This window comes from Neomonachus schauinslandi, chromosome 7 (genome assembly GCF_002201575.2).
Source record: "Neomonachus schauinslandi chromosome 7, ASM220157v2, whole genome shotgun sequence".
NCBI classification, from domain to species: Eukaryota; Metazoa; Chordata; class Mammalia; order Carnivora; family Phocidae; genus Neomonachus; species Neomonachus schauinslandi.
Window position 1 is genome coordinate 125,482,575 of NC_058409.1, and position 22,159 is coordinate 125,504,733.

The 22,159-nt window shown below is 39.7% G+C and overlaps 1 protein-coding gene across 1 annotated transcript; it reads right to left on the minus strand.

Annotated features, from left to right (window-relative positions):
- Window positions 1–2,778: 2,778 nt before the first annotated feature.
- On the minus strand, window positions 2,779–20,572 carry SUB1 (SUB1 regulator of transcription). The gene is made up of 5 exons (XM_021695976.2): window positions 20,482–20,572; window positions 17,912–17,984; window positions 15,737–15,856; window positions 7,554–7,662; window positions 2,779–5,838 (listed from the first exon to the last, which is right to left on the minus strand). The coding sequence occupies exons 2-5, from the start codon at window positions 17,981–17,983 to the stop codon at window positions 5,759–5,761; spliced, it is 381 nt and encodes a 126-aa protein (XP_021551651.1). The 5' UTR covers window position 17,984; window positions 20,482–20,572; the 3' UTR covers window positions 2,779–5,758.
- Window positions 20,573–22,159: the final 1,587 nt, after the last annotated feature.

Here is a 22,159-nt window from a genome sequence, read left to right on the forward strand (position 1 = left end):
CGGGCACTCAACGAATGGGAGTTGTTACTACTCCACTGGGCAGTTTACAGGCAGGGATGGTGTACATGAACTTGGGAGTTCAACATAGTATTTCTGCCTTTCCTACGATAAAAAATTTCTGAATAGGAGTCTAACCCACATTCTTTTCAATACTTACAGGAAAGAATTGTAAGTACTCTCGTTTCTTTTCTCCCCCTGGAGATTGCTGGAGTTGAAAAGGTTACAGACCCAGACTTCAATGCATTTTTAAGTTTCTTTCCAAGTTTTCACACCCGTTGACCTTCTGGAGGCAGTTTTCTCATGGAAATGGCTTGTGACAACACTGCTCTGAACATCGCTTTACAGCAAGTTAATAGCTTCTATTTAAAAATTTAAGAATCACTGTTACAGGATTCTAATGCGTTGAAAATGTCTCAACTGTTTGAGAGCTTTCTCTGCCTACCTAGTTAATGACTCTACTGAGCAAGAAGCATTTCCCCATATGGGGGAGGGGGGGGGTAGTCCTAGATCAAAAAGAGATTTGAGTGCTTGGATGCCAAAAAACCTTTGTTTCCGAATAAAGAATTTTAAGGAAAACCATAAAGCTTCTGAAATTACTTCCCAATTAATATAAAGTGTTGGTCTTCAAACCTGACCACGAGATACTCTTGACTCTGGATTGAGGCTGGAACCCTCAAATTCCTCAAAATCTTCAGATTTCTACTATATACCTTCTCACTACCCTTTCATCCTTTTGTATCACTCAAGCATGAATACATGAAAACGTTCTTTCTCCTCTTCATCTTCCAAGGCCAACAGCGAATAGAGGAAACAGAGCTCTTGCCTAAAAACAATAAACGAGAGAGGCTCATGACCAGCTCATGCACCAAGCATGACTACACAGTGCCCACATGCCTGCTGGGCAAGTCCACTCTCTGAACTTGAGCAGCTGAACTGGAGGAGCAAAAAGTGAGAGCCAAATGGTCATAGTCATATTAAAACAGAGTAGGTATAAATTTTTCCTTTAAAATCATTTAAGTACTCACAGTTCAGGTGGCACTTAGGAAGAAATCACCGGAAAACCGAAGTGGGAAACTGAAACTGTAGATGACACGCAAAGGTCAATTTCAACAAGCACTGAACGCAGCCATACCCAGATGGGGCACTGTTCCGACCACAAACAGCCTTGCCCTGATCCCACATCCTCCGGCAGCACCCCTCCTTGCTCTTCCCCCCTCACAACCAAGCTGCTGAGTCTCCACTCCTCCTCGTTCAGCCTGCCTCTGCCTTCCCCACCCTTGTCAACACCACCAGCGGCCTACAAATGACCAGAACTGCAGAAATGGCGAGGCTGCAAAAGTCAAGGAAAACCTAAAGAAGCGTGTCAGAACGAAGACTAAAGAGACACAACTCTCAAATGGGTTGGAAGCTTTTGCTATAAAGACATTATTGGAACAATCAGCGGAATCTGAACAGGGCCTCTGGGTGAAGGGATAAGTGGTCCCATGGAGAGAATACATATACATATGCACCATTCTTAAAACGACTTCGTATTTGGGGGTGGAGGAAGTCAGAGTAGGAGCTATTAGAAGACTCGGCCTTACTTAGGAGAGGGCCAAACTGGAACTTCACATCGCTTTCCAAGACACACGAGCCACAACATGCACAATTTTAGTGAAGGTCTGGCGTGGCTGGTGGGAGAAGCACTTTGCACAGTGTTTCTGTTACCCTGGGACATAGGATCCGACTGCTGAGATTCAGAACAAGTGTTTTTCCTGGGAGAGTTGGAGTAAGAAAGTGCCCTAAAATTATTTCCAAGCTAAAATAAGTCACCCAAGAAGAAAGATAAACTATTTAAACTCGATCAAGAGCACAAGAGTGAAAGGAGAGGAGTGTTTCCCTTTCCTCAGAAACACGTCATTGTTAATCTAGGGCTGAAATGGCTGTAAAAGCAGGTCCAGGATGGTCTAAGCTCTGTAAAGGACTTAGGTAAAGTGAGTTGGGGAAAAAGTCCTGTGAGGCGAGATTCTGTACTAAGATGGACTAAGTCTTGGATGAACTGTTATACGGTAAATCCATATAATTTCTTAATGTTTCATGCTTTAAAAAAAAAAACCATTTTTTAATCCCACAACTCCTTTGAGCCATACTACAAAACTCTAAGTCAGTGACTATGTAAATTCCAAGTACTGTATTTTTCTTCTTGACTGCATTGAGTCAGTATGCTCTAACAAACTTACAGTTGATTAGGTGGGGCAAGAAGAGTCATGGGTAGTCTTCTATGGGTCTTTCTATCCCTGTATTAAGTTTCCCTGAACAGAAATCTGAACAATGAGATCTCAAAATATAACAAAGCAAAAGTACTAAGCAAGAAGGAAAAAATAGACACCTTCTAAATGAAAATGTAAGTTTAAAATACTCAACGGAGTCCAGCATTCAATATGGTTAAGTATACCAAGGAATAATCAGACTGCAAAACATTAATAAGGTTAAAAAAAGAGAGAGAGAGAAGAGATTCTGTACACCTATTTGCATTTTTCCATCTGGATCAGGTAGATGGGAAAAACAGGCCCACACCACCCCCAAGCTGCCTGTCCCACCCCACCCTGGCCCATATAGTCGAGTCCCATTCAGTGCAGTCCAGTCTGGTTCCAGAGGTCCTCAGAAGATTTAACATGCTAAGGCGAATTCACATTCCAAAAGCATTCACACAGGAAGGCATTCTGTTTGTTAACAAAACCCATTCAACAGATAACTAAGCCATTCATTTTTAGGTCTGTGAAACTGGGATGACACATAGGGCACATTTATTTTTATTTCAACATTTAAAATATTCACAGATGCAGTATTATATTCATTGACATCTCCATGGAAGATGTACCAAACAAAGCATACAGGTTATTCCACAATTACAGAATTACATATTTGTGACTATATGAATGTTTACCCCTAGACTTTATCTGGAAAATACTTTAAAAAAAAAAAAAAAAACTTCTAAGTGCTTCACTGAATTAATTTCCATAAAAAGTAAATAGCAAAGAATTTCAGGAGATACCTAAATATTAGCCAGCGCTTTTTAAAAATTTCAAGCTTTTACAATGCTCTGACATCCCTGTCAGGAACACTTAAATAACACTCAATTCTTTCTCTTTTCCCCTCAATAGCCAAGCCAGGACGTACGTACTTGTTTTTCCCTAAGTCTTTTTTCCTATGTAGAAATAGGTCAATCATCACAGCAACTTGACTAGCTAATGAGGTAGGAGTATTCTTCAAAAGCATTTATAAAGTAAAAGCATAAGAGAATAATCAAATTATGAAGAGGTTTTTTTGTTTTGTTTTTTGTTTTTTTAGTGGTTGTTCTTTAAGTAAAATGCCAAGGGCACTAGAAATTGGTCAAAACTACCCATACTTGAAAAGACAAAGAGGAAAACTCCATTGGAAAAACCCTGCTACAAGTTCACTCAGGGCTGGCATTAATTAAATGCATTCTGGCATTACCAAGTAAGAAACTGCTGCCTTAAAATGCCAAGCTTTCTTCCTGGAAGAAATCTTACCAAGAAGGTAATTTTAAACAGAAAACCTCAGTTCCCTATCTTCTCTTCTCAGTACAATTAACTGGTCTCTTCTTTTAAACCCAGTTCTCATCATTTCCTATACCCAAAAAAAGATCAGTAATTTCTGTATATTGTATATCCATTAACAGATTTAAATGAATTTAGCAGTCAACTTATCAAATTCTGCGAGGGAAACACTCCTTAATATGAAGATTTTAATGGCAGAATGTTATACAGCTAGAAAATGCCTAGGTAACAGATTTCAGCACCATCTCTGTATTAGCAGATAGTTTCAAAATGCACATGAACCCTGAATTCATATATATCTAGGAAACTTTCCCATTATTCCCTCTTCAACTACGCCAAAATCAAAGTTCTGTGTTCTAACTACCCTTTCTGTATTTATTAAGGAATACTTTACAAATCCACCCAATTAAGTTAATAGAACACATGTATGTTCCCAAATAAGGGTAAAGCCACCAGTCAAGTATGATTTGTCTAAAATACCATTTTGAACACTTTGGGTACCTATTACCTGATGGAAGCTAAAATACCAGAAGAGAAGATTTATTTCCCCAATTATGCACCTATTAGGGTTACTGCTAAAAACATTAGAAAAATCATCTAAAAAATGTAAAAACATACTTAAAACAGATTAGCTGCCAGAAAAAAATTTAGTAACTATGTGTTTCCTGGCAGCTAGTTTTGAAACCAAGTCCTTGACAATTCCACTATAAAACGTTTTAGACGCAGTAATCAAACCTGTATAATAGTGCAACTCTCCGACATGGCAGTAAACCATTTAAGATTAGCTACCAAAAATAATTTGTTAACAAGAATTTTTTTTACATGTCTTTAAACCTTTCTTTTTACTATTCCATCTAGAATTGTATCCTATCAATGTGCTCAAAATACCCTATGTCTCATTTAGTTTGAAGAGAATTCCTTCCTCTTCACTGCCACCTTCTTTCATTTCAGTTATAGTTCCTTAAATTCTTTTCCTAAGGCACACCCTGCCCTATTTATTGCTGCAAAGCCCCTGAAATCTGTGCCTCAATCTGGGTCTGCCTCATCGCTACACTTTAATGAAAATCACTTCAGAGTACCTGCTAAAACTTAGTAACATTAAGTCTAGAATACTATTGTCCAGTAGATTAACTGCAAAAAAAAAAAAAGAACCAAGTCTACTAAGAGAAGGCCAAAAAACAGAAATATATGTTCTGTATACTCTTTCTTCCAAAAACTAACCACATTACCTACGATGACAGTAAAGCTCAGTTATATCTCTGGCTACATATAATCCATACTCAATGTTATAAAATAAAATGTTAGGCCAGTAAGCTTTCACAATTTTTATTAAATCCTAATCTAATATAACAGTATCTGATTTTATAGACATCATCCCATGGTGAACATGTTTAATAAGTGAAAGTAAATCAGACATCGAAGTCATTATTCTCTGCAGACTAAGCAATAAGGTAACTACACAGAACACTACAGGTAACAACATACACTTACTTGCTCAGAGTTTTCATACATGTTTTTTTATCAAACTATATCTCCTAATATTTAATACAGAATTAGTGATTGTAGCTCTCATATAATATTTTAATTACAAGTACCTTATTAAGATAACTAACATTTTGACAGTTTCACTGACTTTCCAAATTAGTATAATATAGTCAAGAAAGAGAAAAAAGTGAAATAAAAACTGAACATGACATTAAAAGAAAACAAAGTAAAGAAAACAAAGGGGAAAGTGAAATATCACTGGGGTAGAAAAATCCAACAAGTCTAGACACTGGGCTGGAAGAAAACAGATCAACTATGGATTTCACAAGTCAGAGTTTATAAATTCAATGCAATACAAATCCTTTGAATGTAAAAGCCAAGGTGAAACCAACAGGTCTATAAACTGTTACTTTTGGCCTTAAACAGTACCAACTCTTTTGATCAAAAAAGGCCACAACAGTTAAGATTGTATTACTTGATTTTATTTTACACTAGGTGGCGGGCACAAAGCAATCCTCCTTAATAAAGTTGACAATTAGCTTCACTCAGAACACTTTTAATAATGCACATTAAAAAAAAAAGTATTCATCTTACAAATTGTTCTGCAATCCAAATATACAATAGCTTGGAAAACAACGTTTAGAAAACAAAAGCCAATGTAAAAAGACAGATTAAAACAACTAGAACAGTACAGGTTTCATGTGGCTCTGATTTTACAGCTTTCTTACTGCGTCATCAATGTCCGCAATCTGTTCCTTCAGCTGGCTCCATTGCTCGGGATTTAAAGAAATACCTAAAACAAAGTTTTAAAAATTGAAAGCTGGAAATCCCTTTAAGCTCTGACGATTTCATACTTCCAACTAAAAAACTGCTTTATCGACAACTGCCACTTTGACCGGCACAATGGTACCATACTGAGAGTCCAATCTCTTGTTTACTACAGATTCATCACAATTACCTGAGCAGACCAGTCTTACGCCCAGTTTTACTTCCAACACTGTATCCTGCACAATACTTAATATAGCCTGTGAGAACAAATGATGATGTGAAGATGTATCTCACAAAACCTTGCAAACTAGCAGGCTAAGTGGCCAGGTCCAGATTTCCTATGTGACACTCCATTTCTACATCCAGTTGGTTCCAACATTTGCTCAAAATTTCTATAGGAACTCAAGGTGAACAACTTTGTGCTGAGTTCTTCCAGAAGCATTCATTTCACTTTGGAAAAATTCCTGGGACGTGACCCATACAGGACTTCTCAGAATGTACATAGTGGTTAAAAATGCATTCTGGAGTCCTGCTGTCAAGGCTCAAATCCCAGCCTCCCTATCACTAACTGTATGACCTTTAAAAAAAAAAAAAAAATCTCTAAGCCTCAGTCTCCTCACCAGTAAAATGGTATTTACATCTCAAAGCGGTATTGTGAATCAATAAGTTAGCTAATCTGAGGAAAAGCTCAATGTATCACCTGACACATAAGTAAACACTTAAAATGTTAGCTAATAACATGTCTTTTCTATTTAAGAAGTAAAAATGTGAAGAGAAAGTACTTTGTACTTGGAACTTCTAATGTTCTAATACTTGACCCATATAAAAAGAAAAATAAGCTAGAATTGGAAGAATTAGTGTATTTCTCAGAAAACTACTGGGAGGCCATGAACTTGAGAGGAAGGCAGAAGAACATACTGGGTCAACACCTTGGACGGGCTTTAAAACTGATTAAATTGTTTTAATAAACGCTTGCAGGAACGAGAGAAGAAATCTGGCATTGGCCACAATGAAACAACTAAATGAGCAGTCCAGAAGTGGCCTTGAACGAGAAAATGTTAAAGGGTACGAAAACAGAGAGGTTAGGTTTAATAAACTAAGAACTGCATGAAGCAAACAAGTGGTACCTTCAAGATGAGAAACAGGCAGAGTAGAAGATAAGGAGGCATACTTTTATCTAAGAATCAACCTAAAGCAGCTAACTACCCCAATATATGAATTTATGTTAGTACATATGTTCTCTAGATATATGATGAATAAAAAAAGCATGCTTCTATGATGCTGATATGCTTGGGACTGGGTGAAGCACAAACGGAAGAAGGACAAAGACCCACTTTGGATGCCCCCTCCCAGAGGATATCCTTTAGATGAACCAAAAGGAAAACACTATAAGCCAGAATTTTTCATTCCCAGTTTTACAACTTCCCAGATCGTGCCTGCTCTACTTAAGAATTCACGTCAATTTTTTCTTTTCTAAAGTTACATCCAAGCAAATTAGCAGCCAAATGAAGTGATATTAGGGTTATTATTTTTTCTGGGTTTTATTCCAACAGCTATTCAAGACATGTCATTAAAATAAGTTAAATATCATGTCTAAAAGACTACATACAGAAAACAAAGAATCAACTGAATGAGGATGTTCCAAATGCACTGCCAACATCATTTCAATTTTAAATAAGGTGGGTTACTTTTTAGTTTAGTTCTAATTATCAGGCACAAATTCAGGAAATTAAATCTCACCTTTTCTTCCAGGCTTCATTTCACCTTCTGGATCCATCCAATATTCTCTAATATCAATTAGGACTTTCCCTTTAAAGTCCCGAACACTGACGTACCTCATTTTCCCAATCTGCAAAAGAAACAAAAACATAGAAAGGTATTCACTTCAACAGTGATGTCCCTATTTATATTCACAACTTGCTGCACACTCCCTCTACTTTTAATCAAAGTAACTATTCTCAGTATCAAAACTACAACCAAAGAAAATGTCACTGTTAAGAAGAAATCTTTCTTAAAAAAAAAAAGAAATCTTTTTTTAAAAACATGGAAAAAACAAAGTACATCTCACACTTCCAATCATTTTTAAAGAAATCATTAGTAAAACAGAGCAACACTGGAACTGGAAAACAGTTCCTCAAAAAATTAAAAATAGAATATCTGATCCAGCAGCCCCACTTCTGGATATGAACCTAAAAGAAATGAAAGCAAGGTCTCATTATACACCCATGTTCACAGCAGCATTACTCACAACAGCCCACAGATGGAAACAGCCCACATGTCCGTCGTGAGATGAATGGATAAACAAAATGTGATATATATACATACCATGGAGTACTATTCAGCCTTTAAAAAGGAAATCCTGTCACATGCTACAACATGGATGAACCTTACTGACACGTACTAAGTGAAATACACCATTCACAAAAAGATGCATACTGGGGCACCTGGGTGGCTCAGTTGGTTAAGCGTCCAACTCTTGATTTCAGCTCAGGTCATGAGGGTTGTGAGATCGAGCCCCACATGGGGCTCTGCACTAGGTGGGTCTACTTGAGATTCTCCCTCTGCCCCTGCCCTTCCCCCACACTCAAGCTCCCACTCTAAAATAAATAAATCTTTAAAAAAAAAAAGATGCATACTGCATGATTCCACTTATACAAGTGCCTACACTAGTCAGACTCAGAGAAACCGAAAGCAGAATGGTAGTTATCAGGGGCCGGGAAAAGAAGGAGAGGGGAGTTTAAGTTTTGCTAAAAGAAAGAGTTTTGGAGATCTGTTTCACAATAATATGAACATACTTAACACTACTGCTTAAAAATGGTTAAGATGGTAAATTTTATGTTGTGTTTTTTTACCACAAAAATCATTAGAAAGCAAACTTTTGCAGTACAAACTACAACCAGTAGGAATCCACAGACCCCACTACCTATATACTATTCTAAAAATCCAGAGATCCAGTCAATAGAACATGAGAAAGCTTTTCCTTTTAGACATTCATTTTAAATAACATCTTTAATACACTTCACCAGTCTCAAATTAAGAACTTAAAACTACCCACAGAAAACCATTTTTCAAAAACTTTATACTGTGCTTTAACAAACTACAAATTCCCCAGAGAAGGAAAAGGCTCTACTCAACAAAGTGTCTGTAAGCATGTTCCAGGAGGTCTTATGCTGTGAGACACCATCTATACTGTCTAGCACTTCAACTAACACGTCATACTTTCTGTTCAAAACTTTTAACGCCTGTACCGATCTCTTACTCATTCTAAAACTCTTCAAACCTACTGACTAAAAACTGGCCATGATTTTTGTGCTTAGAACATCTCAACATGTAAAGATTCTGGGTGTGGCTATGTTCCTTTCCCTTCCAACCTGGGTCCCTTGATTATTAAACAATCCTTTTAATTAAGATACTAAGTATTACTGTAGCAGAATCACAGCTGTGCTGACCCAGTACTTATTAATGGCTGACCCAGTACTTATTAATGGTTTCCATCTTGTGTATGTCCTCTTAGACTGCTTTTTCTTGTCTCAGCCAGGTCTGGTTCATTTTCCTTTAGTTTTCTATCCTTAAGTTTCTGATCCTGCTGGTGTGCCCCTACTTCCCGGGTATACCCCATGCTTTATGGAGAAAATGAAGTCCACTCGATATGGGTAAGTGCCTTCAAATCTTTCTTCTCTGTACTTACAACACCATCAATTCTTAACTTTTTACTTTTTCTATCCCATTTCTTACTTATGCATTCTTTCCCTTTCCAATGGCTTATCTACCATTTCCTAACATGCTCATTCCCCTCTTTCTATAAAGCATTTTCCTAATCTGCAGTATTTTATAACTTTCTCCATGTTTCCTTCTTCCTTTTATTGCTAAATTTTGAAAGGATAAAAAATACCGTTTCTACTAACTGAATTCCCACTGCCTACTCTAAATTCACCAGTGATCTTATGGTCAGTTTTAATGGCTTATTTTTTCATCAGTCTTCTTTGTACCCCCCTAGTGCCTATCATACTAGGTTCCCAGTAAACTGTTTTAATGGATAAATTAAATAAGACCAAAATAATTATCACAAAGAAACAACAGTTAATTGTGATTTATAATACTGATTTAATAACGCTAAGAAATGTATAAGTATCTTACGCAGCCAACCACAGAACTGAACATTGTTTCATTTTGGTTTTTAGTAACCAGACATGAGCTAACAAGACCATGAGCTAGCTTAGTATGTAATATTAAAATGTACTGAAAACCTACTAAAGTGATACTGATTAGGTTAAGTACCAGTTCAGTGTTGACTTGAGCATGTGGAAGAGACCTTAGGTATTAGGATCTAACCTTGAAATATGACAGCCTATTAAGTAAGTAAAAGAGAAAAAAATGACAAGGACATAGAAGGGACTAAGCAGAAAGATTCAACACTGCTGAGACTCAAGGACAGACTGACTAGATGGAGCTATACTGAAGAGGACTTGAAAAACCAGAAGAAATTCTGGAGCCTTTATAGGTTCTTCGACTAAGGACCAAACAAAACACAGAAGCAGAAAAAATACTACTACTACTCTCTTCTGCAAGGCTTGTATTCCTGACAATCTAAAAATCTGAAAACAGGGCGCCTGGGTGGCTCAGTTGGTTAAGCGATTGCTTTCAGCTCAGGTCATGATCCCAGAGTCCTGGGATCGAGTCCGGCATCGGGCTCCCTGCTCTGCGGGGAGCCTGCTTCTCCCTCTCCCACTCCCCTGCTTGTGTTCCCTCTCTCGCTGTGTCTCTCTCTGTCAAATAAATAAATAAAATCTTTAAAAAAAAAATAAAAATCTGAAAACAGGGTTAAAACTTTAAAATCGCACTAGAGGGCGCCTGGGTGGCTCAGTTGGTTAAGCGACTGCCTTCGGCTCAGGTCATGATCCTGGAGTCCCTGGATCGAGTCCCGCATCGGGCTCCCTGCTCGGCAGGGAGCCTGCTTCTGCCTCTGACCCTCCCCCCTCTCATGTGCTCTCTCTCTCTCATTCTGTCTCAAATAAATAAATAAAATTTAAAAAATTAAAAAAAAAAATCTTAAAATCGCACTAGAGGGACGCCTGGGTGGCTCAGTCAGTTAAGTGTCTGCCTTCGGCTCAGGTCACAATCAGCGGGAAGCCTGCTTCTCCCTCTGCCTGACGCTCCCCCCTGCTTGTGTGCGCTGACAAATAAAATCTTTAAAAATAATAAAAAAAAAATAAAATCGCACTAAAAAAAGAATTAAAATCAAGACTGAAAGCAAATCTTTTTTAAAAAAGAGAGACAAGCACGTTGTAAGTATATTAATGGCATTTTACCAGTCTTAAATTAGTACTAACAACTATTCAATTATTTTATCATAAAGAACATGGAACAGGGCGCCTGGGTGGGCTCAGTCATTAAGTGTCTGCCTTTGGCTCAGGTCATGATCCCTGGGTCCTGGGATCGAGCCCCGCATCAGACTCCCTGCTCCGCGGGAAGCCTGCCTCTCTCTCTCCCACTCCCCCTGCTTGCGTTCCCTCTCTCGCTGTGTCTTTCTGTCAAATAAATAAAATCTTTAAAAAAAGAACATTGAACAATACAATAAACACACAACAAATGGTTAGCTAGGTACTTTAATTTCTACTCTTGCTCCCTAGAAACTATTCAGAAGCTCCTTTATCCATGATTTCAATGAGGTGTGCTATAAATATTTGTTTGCCACAGATTAACAGAAGAGGCATTTTCTTCCTCCCAAATATGGCTGACCATCCACATATCCAAAACTTTGTGAATGTACAATCTGAAGTCCCTAATCACTTTTCAAGTGACTTTATTTGATGTACAGTAAATAAGAAATTATTCAAAGTGAGGAAAAGGTACAGATGAGTAAAATGATACTCTAGAATTTGCTAACAACGTTTCAGAGAACAGCAGCACCAAAGAGCTGTGGGGTTGGAATGAAGGGCAACTGTGGGAACACCCACTCACACTGTTCTACCCAAATGAGTCTCTGATTATAATCTGAAACTTACTATGCATTTTGTAGCTCATCCCCAGTGTATGTGTTCATTTTAACATAAAGGTTTTAATGAAAATCTCCCAAGAGGGGCCCTACAGAAAAATGCACCACGTTTATCCCTGTGACTTCATTCTCCAATACCAAAGCAGCAAAACCATAGCAGTACGTACATTCACTCCAGAGTTTAAGCAATAGTGGATGGCATCAGAGGAAGGAGAAAGTTAGAAGGATGCTTTACCCCTAAGATCAGGAACAAGGCATGGATGTCTACTCTCATCACTTGTTTTCAATATACTAGAAATACTAGCAATAAAGCAAGAAAAAGAATTAAAACGATGATGTAAAACAGACAAAATCAACACCACCACAGAAAGTTCTAAGAAGTCTCTAAAAAGTACATATGCAACCTATTATAAATACACAGTACACATGTATTTATATTAGTGATACTGTAACATCTTTTCTAGCAATGAACTGGAAAATCAAGTTAAGAGAGCAGAGATTTCTGATAGAACCAAAAAACATAAAATACCAGGGGTGCCTGGGTGGCTCAGTCTGTTAAGCTTCTGACTCTTGGTTTCAGCTTAGGTCGTGATCTCAGGGTCATGAGATGGAGCCCCTCATCGAGCTCCATGCTCATCAGGGAGTCGGCTTCTCTCCCTCTGCCCCTCCCCCCCCCTCGCATGCACGCTCTCTCTCTCAAATCTTTAAAAAAATATATATAAAATACTTAATTTAACAAAGATGTGCAAGACCTCTATAATGAAATTCACAAAAACAGACAAATTTAAGAAGATCTAAATAAATGCAGAGAGACACCATGTTCGTGAACTAGAAGACTCAGTACTGCCAAGCTGCCTATTCTCCCCAAACTGATCTTCAGCCTGACCCAATCCCAATCAAAACGCAGTAGGCTTTCGGTAAAAACTGACAAGCCTGATTCTATAATGTGTATGGAAATACAAAATACGCAGAAGAGCAAAATCAGTTAAAGGACTTTCACTACCTAATTTCAAGACTCACTATAAAAGCGCAGTAGTTGTGACTTGTGATACTGAAGTAAAAACTATTCAATGGAATAAAACAGAGATCAGAAATAGACATGTATTTTATATATTCACGGATTTTCATTATAAAGATCCAACGTGAGTCAATGGAAAAAAGTCTTTTCAACAGATGGTACAGAACAACTGGATCTCTCTGTGGGAAGAGAAATTAGTTCAACATCTATTTCACACCATACACAGAGAAACTAAACTAATTCTACGTGGATCACACACCTAAACATGGAAGTTATTAACTATAAAAATTCTAGGGAAAAAAACAGTGGCAAACTTTGTGTGGCCTTGGGGTAGATAATGTCATTAAAAAGCATTAACCATAAAAGGAAAAAAATTTATAAAAATGGACTTAATCAAAATTAAAGCTTTCTAAAAATGCTTAAGAAAATTAAGAGGCTCGGGGCGCCTGGGTGGCTCAGTCGGTTAAGCGACTGCCTTCGGCTCCGGTCATGATCCTGGAGTCCCGGGATCCAGTCCCGCATCGGGCTCCCTGCTCAGCGGGAGGTCTGCTTCTCCCTCTGACCCTCCCCCTTCTCATGCTCTATCTCATTCTCTCTCTCAAATAAATAAATAAAATCTTAAAAAAAAAAAAAAAGAAAGAAAATTAAGAGGCTCTTTAAAAAAAAAGGACGCCTGGATGGCTCGGTTGGTTGAGCATTTGCCTTAAAGCTCAGGTCATGATCCCGGGGGTCCTGGGATGGAGTCCCGCATCGAGCTCGTTTTTCAGCGAGGAACCCACTTCTCCCTCTGCCTGCCGCTCCCCCTGCCTGCGCGCGCTGACAAATGACTAAAATTTTCTTAAAAAAAAAAAAAAAATAACAGATGGGGAGCCTGGGTGGCTCAGTTGGTTAAGCAAATGCCTTCGGCTCAGGTCATGATCCCAGTGTCCTGGGATTGAGCCCCGCACGGGCTCCCTGCTCAGCGGGAAGCCTGCTTCTCTCTCCCTCTGTCTGCCTGCCACTCCCCCTGCTTGTGCTCTCTCTAATAAATAAATAAAATCTTTAAAAAAAAAAAGAAAGAAAATTAACAGGCAAACCAAGGACCTAAAGAAAATATCCACTATACTTATAGCTGACAACTTGTACCTAAAATACATAAAGAACTCTTTCAACTCAATAAATCAAATGTCCTCTATTTTTTTAATGGGCAAAAAAGACTTGAACAAAGCGCGAAATAAACTACAATGAGCTCCTACTACACATCCATTAACTTACGTGAATAGCATTAAATACTGACAAAACCCAGTGAGGATATGAAGCAACTGGAATCTCTCACATTGCTGGTGGGTGCATAAAATGGTACAGCTACTAGAGAAAACAGTTTAACATTTTCTTATGAAGCTAAACATACACTTAGCCTATGACCCAGCAAATGGATCTGATGTTGATCCAAAGAGGAAAAAAAAAATTCAAAGACTTTTACAAGAATGTTCCCATCAGCTTTATTCCTAACAGCCCAAGATTAGATAGAAACAACCCAAATGTCTATCCCTAGTGAATGGGTAACAAATTGTTGTATAATCTTACAGTGGAATACCACTCAGCAATAAAAAGGAACAAACTACCAGTAAGAACTGACCCCAAGATGTTACACTGAGCAAAAGCAGCCAGACACAAAACAATACAAACCAAACAATTCCATTTATATGAGGTTCTAGAATAGGAAAAATATATAGTGACAGAAATCAGATCAGTAGTTACCTCAGGTAGAGGGAATGACTGCAAAGGGAGGCCAAGACGGAACTTTCTGGGATAATGGAAACTGCCTCACTGTAAGAGAACCATGTCTACTTGGCTCATCACTGCACACCCAGAACTCAGTAAGGCCTGATGAAATACAGTCTTTCGAGACCATCAGAAAATTAAAAATATGTATCAATTTTATACATAACTATGCATTTTATATATATGTACGTGTGTATACATATATATGCACTAGCCTTTTCCAGCCAAATGTTTGCAGCCTCATTCCAACATTTTGGCTTCAACTAATAATTATGCCCCCTTCTTGAAACACTTCCCTTGCTATAACTCGATCTTCAATCTTATTCCCCACTATATACAGAGGGCCAATTTCAGTAAATCCACCTGCCTCTCCTGTTCTTTTTTAAAGATTTATTTATTTTAGAGAGAAAGCAAGCGAGCATGGGGGGGGGGGGGCGGCGCCAGAGAGAGAAGGAGAGAATCTCAAGCAGATGCCCTGCTGAGGGCGGAGCCCAACACAGGCTCAATCTCAAAACCCTGAGCAGAAATCAAGAGTCTCACACTTGGGGCACCTGGGTGGCTCAGTCGGTTAAGCGACTGCCTTCAGCTCAGGTCATGATCCTGGAGTCCCGGGATCGAGTCCCGCATCAGGCTCCCTGCTCGGCGGGGAGTCTGCTTCTCCCTCTGACCCTCCCCCCTCTCATGTGCTCTCTCTCTCTCTCACTCTCTCAAATAAATGAATAAATAAAATCTTTAAAAAAAAAAAAAAAAAAGTCCCACACTTAACCAACTGAGCCACCTAGGCGCCCCTCGCCTCTCCTATTCTTATCAAGCCCAAACTTTGCAGGCCATACTGCTGCTGCTTCTCCAATAATACCCCATCCATATTTCACAGCCCAATACTAGACCTATCTCCTCCAAACTGCTTCCTAAATGTGCTGTTTTCAATCTTTTTTTTTTTTTTGGATATCTATCACTTTTAAATTGTTTAACACCTAGCCAAACTACAGGTTTCTAGACTTTAACAATAATCTAGCACCTTACAAATGACTTTCATTTCAATGAACCTGCTCCTATATTTCAATGACTATCCTTATATTAAATTAAGGTACTTTCAACATTTATCAGATCAAGCCAGACACTAATCCTCAGGATCTCGGACACTACCTGGAACATGTTATCATCTCTGCTGCTGCTCTGCTTAGAGGACGACAGGGCTCTTGAAGTTTCACCAGTCTTTTGCTTCTTCACAGGTTTTTCTGGAGTAACTTGCTTTTTCCTCTTTAACTTGAAAGAAAAACAAGCATAATGGTTAAAATGTGCACACATAAGAATAAGACACATCTCAAGTGCAAACACTTCATTACTTTTTAAGACTTAAAGGCTCAAAATACTACATTTATTAAGAAAAAAATCATAAACATATACACAGGCAAGTTTCACTTGCCAACAGAACTATGGAGCTAACCTAATATCTAACACAGTGTTTTCAAAATGTGTTCTCAGAAACCCAAAAAACACTTCAGGCATCATACTGGTAATAACCAGAGAAACAATTCTTTTCTAGACCAGGATCCCACATCCAATTTCTTTGGGGAGGTGGGGAAGTGATGGGGAGCCCTGCTGCTTTTGAATAAATTTTGGAAACCCCAAGTCTATTAAAGTTAGTCAGCAACTTATATTTTTACAAAGGATATATATTAATTAGGAAGAATACAGCCAACTTATTCCAATCCAGGATATGTTATTTATTCCCTGCCTATTCCAAAAGGGACTTAAATTGACTTTGAAAATTTTTGAGTATGCAAAGCTAAGAAAGCTATTTTATACTGGGCACTAGAAGTCAACAACTCAAGAATTTCATCACAAAAACCACTGAAGGTGGACAGCAATGTGTTAGATTAGCATCTAAAATCAAGTCAATGTCTTAAATAAAGCAACATTATTGTAAAAACTTTTTATATAGCCTCATTCTTAAAATGACCTAACAGCCTATGAAAACTAGTAGAGTTCCCAACCTAAACAGCAGAGGGCAGTCATGTTCCTTAGTGGAAAGTATAAACTAATATGTTAATGTCTTACTAAATTAGATGAAGTTAGGTAAAATAGAATGTACACATGTATATAAACTGAAAAAGTGAATGTGTTACTGTGTTTACAGGATTAATGTACTATTAATAGCAAAACAGCAGAGGGCAGTCATGTTCCTTAGTGGAAAATATAAACTAATATGTTAATGTCTTACTAAATTAGATGAAGTTAGGTAAAATAGAATGTACACATGTATATGAACTGAAAAAGTGAATGTATTACTGTGTTTACAGGATTAATGTACTACTAATAGCAAAAATAGCAAAAATCACCTCAGCTCTAAAGTAGAAAGTCATTGATTATTCTTTATATAGGGGCTGGATATTCTCCATGGACTGACACATGAAAGTTCAGTAAAAATTTATTTCAAATTTTTCAAATTTGTTTTCAAATTCAAAGGCCATACCAGGTGTGAATAAAAAACCTAAGAGATATTTCCTTCTGGAGTATAGCTATGTATGTTGAGGCCTTATTTCAACCTTTAGGTTATATATTCTGTATTTCCCTATACAGGTCCATCTTCTCCAAGATTCTCCCATAAGCTCTTTTAACTAACACTGCCAACCAAACTCAGAGACATAATTATGTAAGCTCCTAGGAATTAAAAAAACAGTTCTGCACAGAAGCTCTGACTACGGTGTGAGCGGCTCAGTTAAGCGAAATACACCACTCCCAGCACAGCTGTCATCTAAGGTAGAAAAAGGCTATTGTCAAAATGGGGAATTTCATGTTAGCTTTGCTGGGTGTTGATTTAACTAAAAGGAGGGGACCAGAGTAAATAACATTCTAATTTAAAATGTACCAAGCCTACATTTTAAGTAACCCTAGTGGGCTGGATAAAAATCAACGGCTGAGAAGGCAGTCAAAACTGACATCTGCATTCAAAGAGTTCAGGTAATTTAACTCAACTACAACACACAATACCTAGAGATTAGGCAGATTCCTAAATAATGGCAAATAGCAGCTTTGGCCTCAGTCTAATGCTATTCCCCAGAGGGAATAAGGCCGTGGTTCTGTAGCTTTGGGGTTCCTGTAAGTCTTGCTCCAGCCTGATTCAGGGGCTGGAAGTGTGCATGTACAACAAGTACCCCAGGCCCTTTGGTCAAGTGGTCCAGGAGCCTTCCACACTTTGAGAAACACCCACCTAGGCGCTCATTTTACCATTCTGATATGCCTTGCTGTCCTTCAGAACTGGATGTGGGCAATACTGCTGAATTAAGTATCACAGAAATGACTTGCATTAATAGTCACCTTTTTGTCAACCTCACTGTCAGAATCACTGCCAGAAGAGCTTGAAGAAACAAGTTCCTTTGATTTAGGCATTCTGAAAGAAAAATACATTATACACAATAATTTACAAACTGTTCTACTACCTTCAACTTGACTTTTTCCCAAGCAAAAATTCAAGAAGTTCCATGGTTCTACCATTTTGTGGTACTGGAGTTGTTACGCTGAGCACAATGCTAGAAGTTATACTCTTAATTTATACTCTTACAAGTTGAAAATAACACTAAGAACCCAGCAAGGAGAAAGAACTAAATGTCACACACATCTCACACTCCTACACCTCTTTCTCAAAGCCACTGGGTCTTTTTATACTTCATTTTAGAGGAGTTAGATGTTTATAGGTAGAATAAATTGTAAGAAGGCAGCTGACAGCAATCTCTGTTAAAACAGGAATAGAATATTCTCAGTACTGCTTTATATTTCTCACTGATGAGACCTAACAGAAGTATTCGCTGCAGGAACTGACCCCAACATTCACACAACATGGGGAACAGCTGCACTATACAGATGTAATTCATTTGCCAGTATAACCCTATTTTTTCTTACTTTGTAAATGTTCTTAATTTTCTTTGGCTTTTTGATCATGCCATCAAAATGACAAGCACTAATTCAGAGTTCACAAAGTTAAACATAATTTTTACAGTTCATTACATTTTACACTGATTTTCTACTCTGAAATGTAACTACATTTTGAAGAATCTGCTTATGGGAGGGGCAAAACCTTTTCTCAAATTCCACTATGACCCTCACTCCCCCCAAACAGAGGTACATAACCCAATTATCTTGCTTTCAGGTGGATCTTTACTGAGTGCCTGAGCACAGCAAGACAGAGAGCCTTGTGCATCTACTTTTGCAGAGATTAAAAAAAAAAAAGCTAAAGCCCAAATTTCAAGGAATTCCAAGGCACTCTTTTCAAGGCACTTAACAATACCAGGTGGTAAGCCACTTATTATTAAAGTATCTTTAGCTCTGACCGTCTCCAGAAAGACTGAGTCTTATTAATTTTTGTATGCCCTAAAGGGCCCAATATGTACAACACACAGTCTGTAAATGTTGAATAAAGGAAAAAAGACTTCATTTCCTCCTCAAAAAATCCTAAGTAATCCAGCTCTCTAGACTAAACTTGCCTTGGCACTAACACTAAATGTGTCCCACATTAGGAGGTCAAGGTAAAAGAAGTGGGCCATCCATCCCAATTCTAGCCACTAATTTCAAAAAGCTCAAACATGCACAACCAGCCATGTTGATTTTAACTGGTAATTTCTTGAGGAGAAGAGTAAATCCTGAGGGGACCAGAAACGTTCAGAACCAGATTTTATGTACTATTCCTGTTACTGCTCCATTTTACAACCTAAACTCCAAAAGCAATTTAGGTTTTTTAATGCTAGCAGCTAATAATGCCAAGAAACATTTTTTAAAAGGTAATTAAATTGGACATAACCTATTTTCTCACTTTGAAACAGTCAAGCATAACTATAGGTCTATTAATAATAGCTGCGGGGGGGGCTGCCTAAGATCATTTCAAAGAACGACCTCGTAATTAACCCAAATTAGGAGATCATTCAACAACAAAAAAGATAATGGTAACTAAAACCACTTTGAGCTTTTGACAGATTTTAACTTTTACTTAATGAATCTTTACTGTTCGAAGGAGGCAGGCCAGTAATTCAGGAAGGTGATACTAAAACGCTAGTGAAAAATATATACAAAACGCAACTGAAATAATGAATTTCGGTCTGTGATGATGGCGTGGAGGGAAGATTAGAAAAAACGAGGTGAAAATTAAACCTGGACTAAAGGGCACAGGAATTCGGTACAACACGAGGGTGACAAGCACCAAGACGGGGAAGGGGGTCGCGCGGTGCCAGGAAGCTGCTGGAACCCTGGGGCTGGCAACGGCTGAGGCAGGGGGAGACAGGTTGGTCGGAGGGGGCGTGGGAGGCGGCGAAGTGCGGAGGAGACCGTATGGGAAGAGGAGGGACTTGCACCAAGCGCCATTTTCTTCTCTCGAAGCGCTAGCTACCCCCAGCACACCAGCCATCCTTCCCCCAACCCCCCCAGCCCTCCTCCGACGGGGTCCGCTCTCTCCCTCCCCCAGGAAGCGCCCCCCCAACCCCGGATGCCTGGGTTTGAGTTCCAGCCAGGGCTTGGGGAGAAGCAGGCTCCGCACGCGCCGCCGCCGTGGCCCGGGCCGCCGCGGCATTGTCCCGGGGGCGCCCGGGCCCCCTCCGCGCGGCTCCTCGCCTCCGCCCGGCCGCGCCCCGCCGCCAGGGGCCGCCGCACTCGCCGCGCCGGGGCCATTCCCGGGAGCCAGCTTCTGGCGCGGAGAGGCCTGTAGGGTATGGGGCGCGGGTCGGCGACGGAGGAGGAGGTCCAGGGAGGCCGAGGCGGGGAGGTCTGGCAACGCCGCCATTTCCCCCGGCCGTCGCCTGCGAGCGGGGTAGAGGCCGCAAGCGGCTCGCGGCCCGGCTTGGGAGGGTGAGGGCCGGACAGGCAGGGGTTCGCGGGGTGGGGGCGGGGTCCCCAGCACTCACGCTCCACTCTCGCAGCCGAACCTCCTTCTGCTCGCTCGCTTGCAACTGACAGAGAACCGGAAGTGACGGAAGCACAGAGACGCCGGCCCCGCCCCTCGGGGGGGGGACTGCGCACACGTGATGGGGCGTGGCCTCCCTGCCCAAACCAACACCGAGACCCTTTCCAGGGCCTTAAAGGGACCGGCCCTCGTCCTCAGCCAGTCCCTTGAAAGTGAAATACATCAAAGTTTAAGTATGACCTGTGAGTGAATGAGGGCACGAAGAAAACATGAATGAGAAACATCGAGCTTTGCACTTGTTCCATAAATGTTTCTTGTACTAAAGTGAAGTGTTCATACTGTAAAAGCCCATTTTCTCAGAAATGGTCCTTAACCCCCATTCCCAATATTTTACTCTGGCTGGTAAAATCCAAAGGAAGGAAGCCAAAGTCACATGTTTAATTCCAGAAAGTGCAAGAAGTCTTTACAGAAGTCCTTGGCCACACACACCCTTATCCTTAAACTGAAGTCCTGGGGGTAGTTCACAGAAGAGAAATCTATAGTACAAGCAGGAACATGACCAATAGAGTATTTGAGTGTATATTTAATGAATGCCTACTATAGCCAAGAATATATATAAAGTTTTATTTATCCAACATACATTTATCAAGCACCCACTATGTGCCAGGCACTGCACGAGGCACTTTGCCATTATCATTCATCCTAAAAAGCACTTTCCAAAGTAGGAACAATTATTCTATTTTATAATGAAGAATTATAGGGTCAACAAGGTTGAATAAGCTCCTGGAGGTTATGGGAGTGAGTCACCATTCAAACCCTGCACGGCCTGCCTGACTCAGACTGCTGCAGGCTGGGGGAGAATGCAAAAGTTCTTACCCCTCTCCTGTTCATGCAGCATCCGGCTAGATGACCACTTTTCAAAAATGAAACACTTACTGTATAATTCCTTTTATATGATGTTCCAAAACAGGCAAAAAAAAAAAATCTATGGGCATCTAGGTCAGGTTACCCTTGGGGAATATCACTTGGGAGCAAGTATGAAGGAATCTGCTAGGATGCTGAATACGTCTCGGTGTTGGTGGTGGTTACACAGGTGTACACAGATGTATGATTTCACTTAGTATTTGTGCATTTCACAGTACATGAAATACACTTCAATGGGAACAATGAAAAAGTAAAAAATATTTAAATTAATTTGTTTAAAAAAAAAAATGGAAAGTACTCACCAACCACTCTTCCAGCATGGTTGCTTGCTAGCCTAGAGCTTGTACACCCAAAGGAAGTTTGGGGAGCTCCCCCACCAACACTATGGCCAGTTGACCAAAGTTCCCCTGAGGCCAATGGGTGCCCTAGGGCATTGTGGGGGGTATCTGGTTGTACTGAACTCATATAACTGGGGTAACTAGAGGATCACTGGGCTGCCCCGGCCCTGAGAGCCATGAATGTGGCTCTCCCTGGAAATCCGGTGCTGGCTGAGAAGAGATGGGGTTCAGAGCACTGGTTGTAGCCATCTGACTCCCAACTTCCCCTCTTCCTTCTCTACAATAGAGTTACAACTCTCTTTACTCAAATGTAAGACACTACCCAAAGGTCCTTTCCTAGTTTATTCACTCATTCAATAAACATGTGTCCAGCACCTACTATATGCTGGCACTACTCTGAGCACTAGGAATTCAGGA

What these genes read in the sequence shown, in the direction of transcription:
- SUB1 (XM_021695976.2), bottom strand. Translation starts at nt 17,983, where the DNA reads ATGCCTAAATCAAAGGAACTTGTTTCTTCAAGCTCTTCTGGCAGTGAT. An exon ending in ACAGTGAGGTTGACAAAAAG is followed by an intron (nt 15,857 to 17,911) that starts GTGACTATTAAT and finishes TTTTCTTTCAAG; the next exon opens with TTAAAGAGGAAAAAGCAAGT. An exon ending in AATGAAGCCTGGAAGAAAAG is followed by an intron (nt 5,839 to 7,553) that starts GTGAGATTTAAT and finishes ACTTTGTTTTAG; the next exon opens with GTATTTCTTTAAATCCCGAG.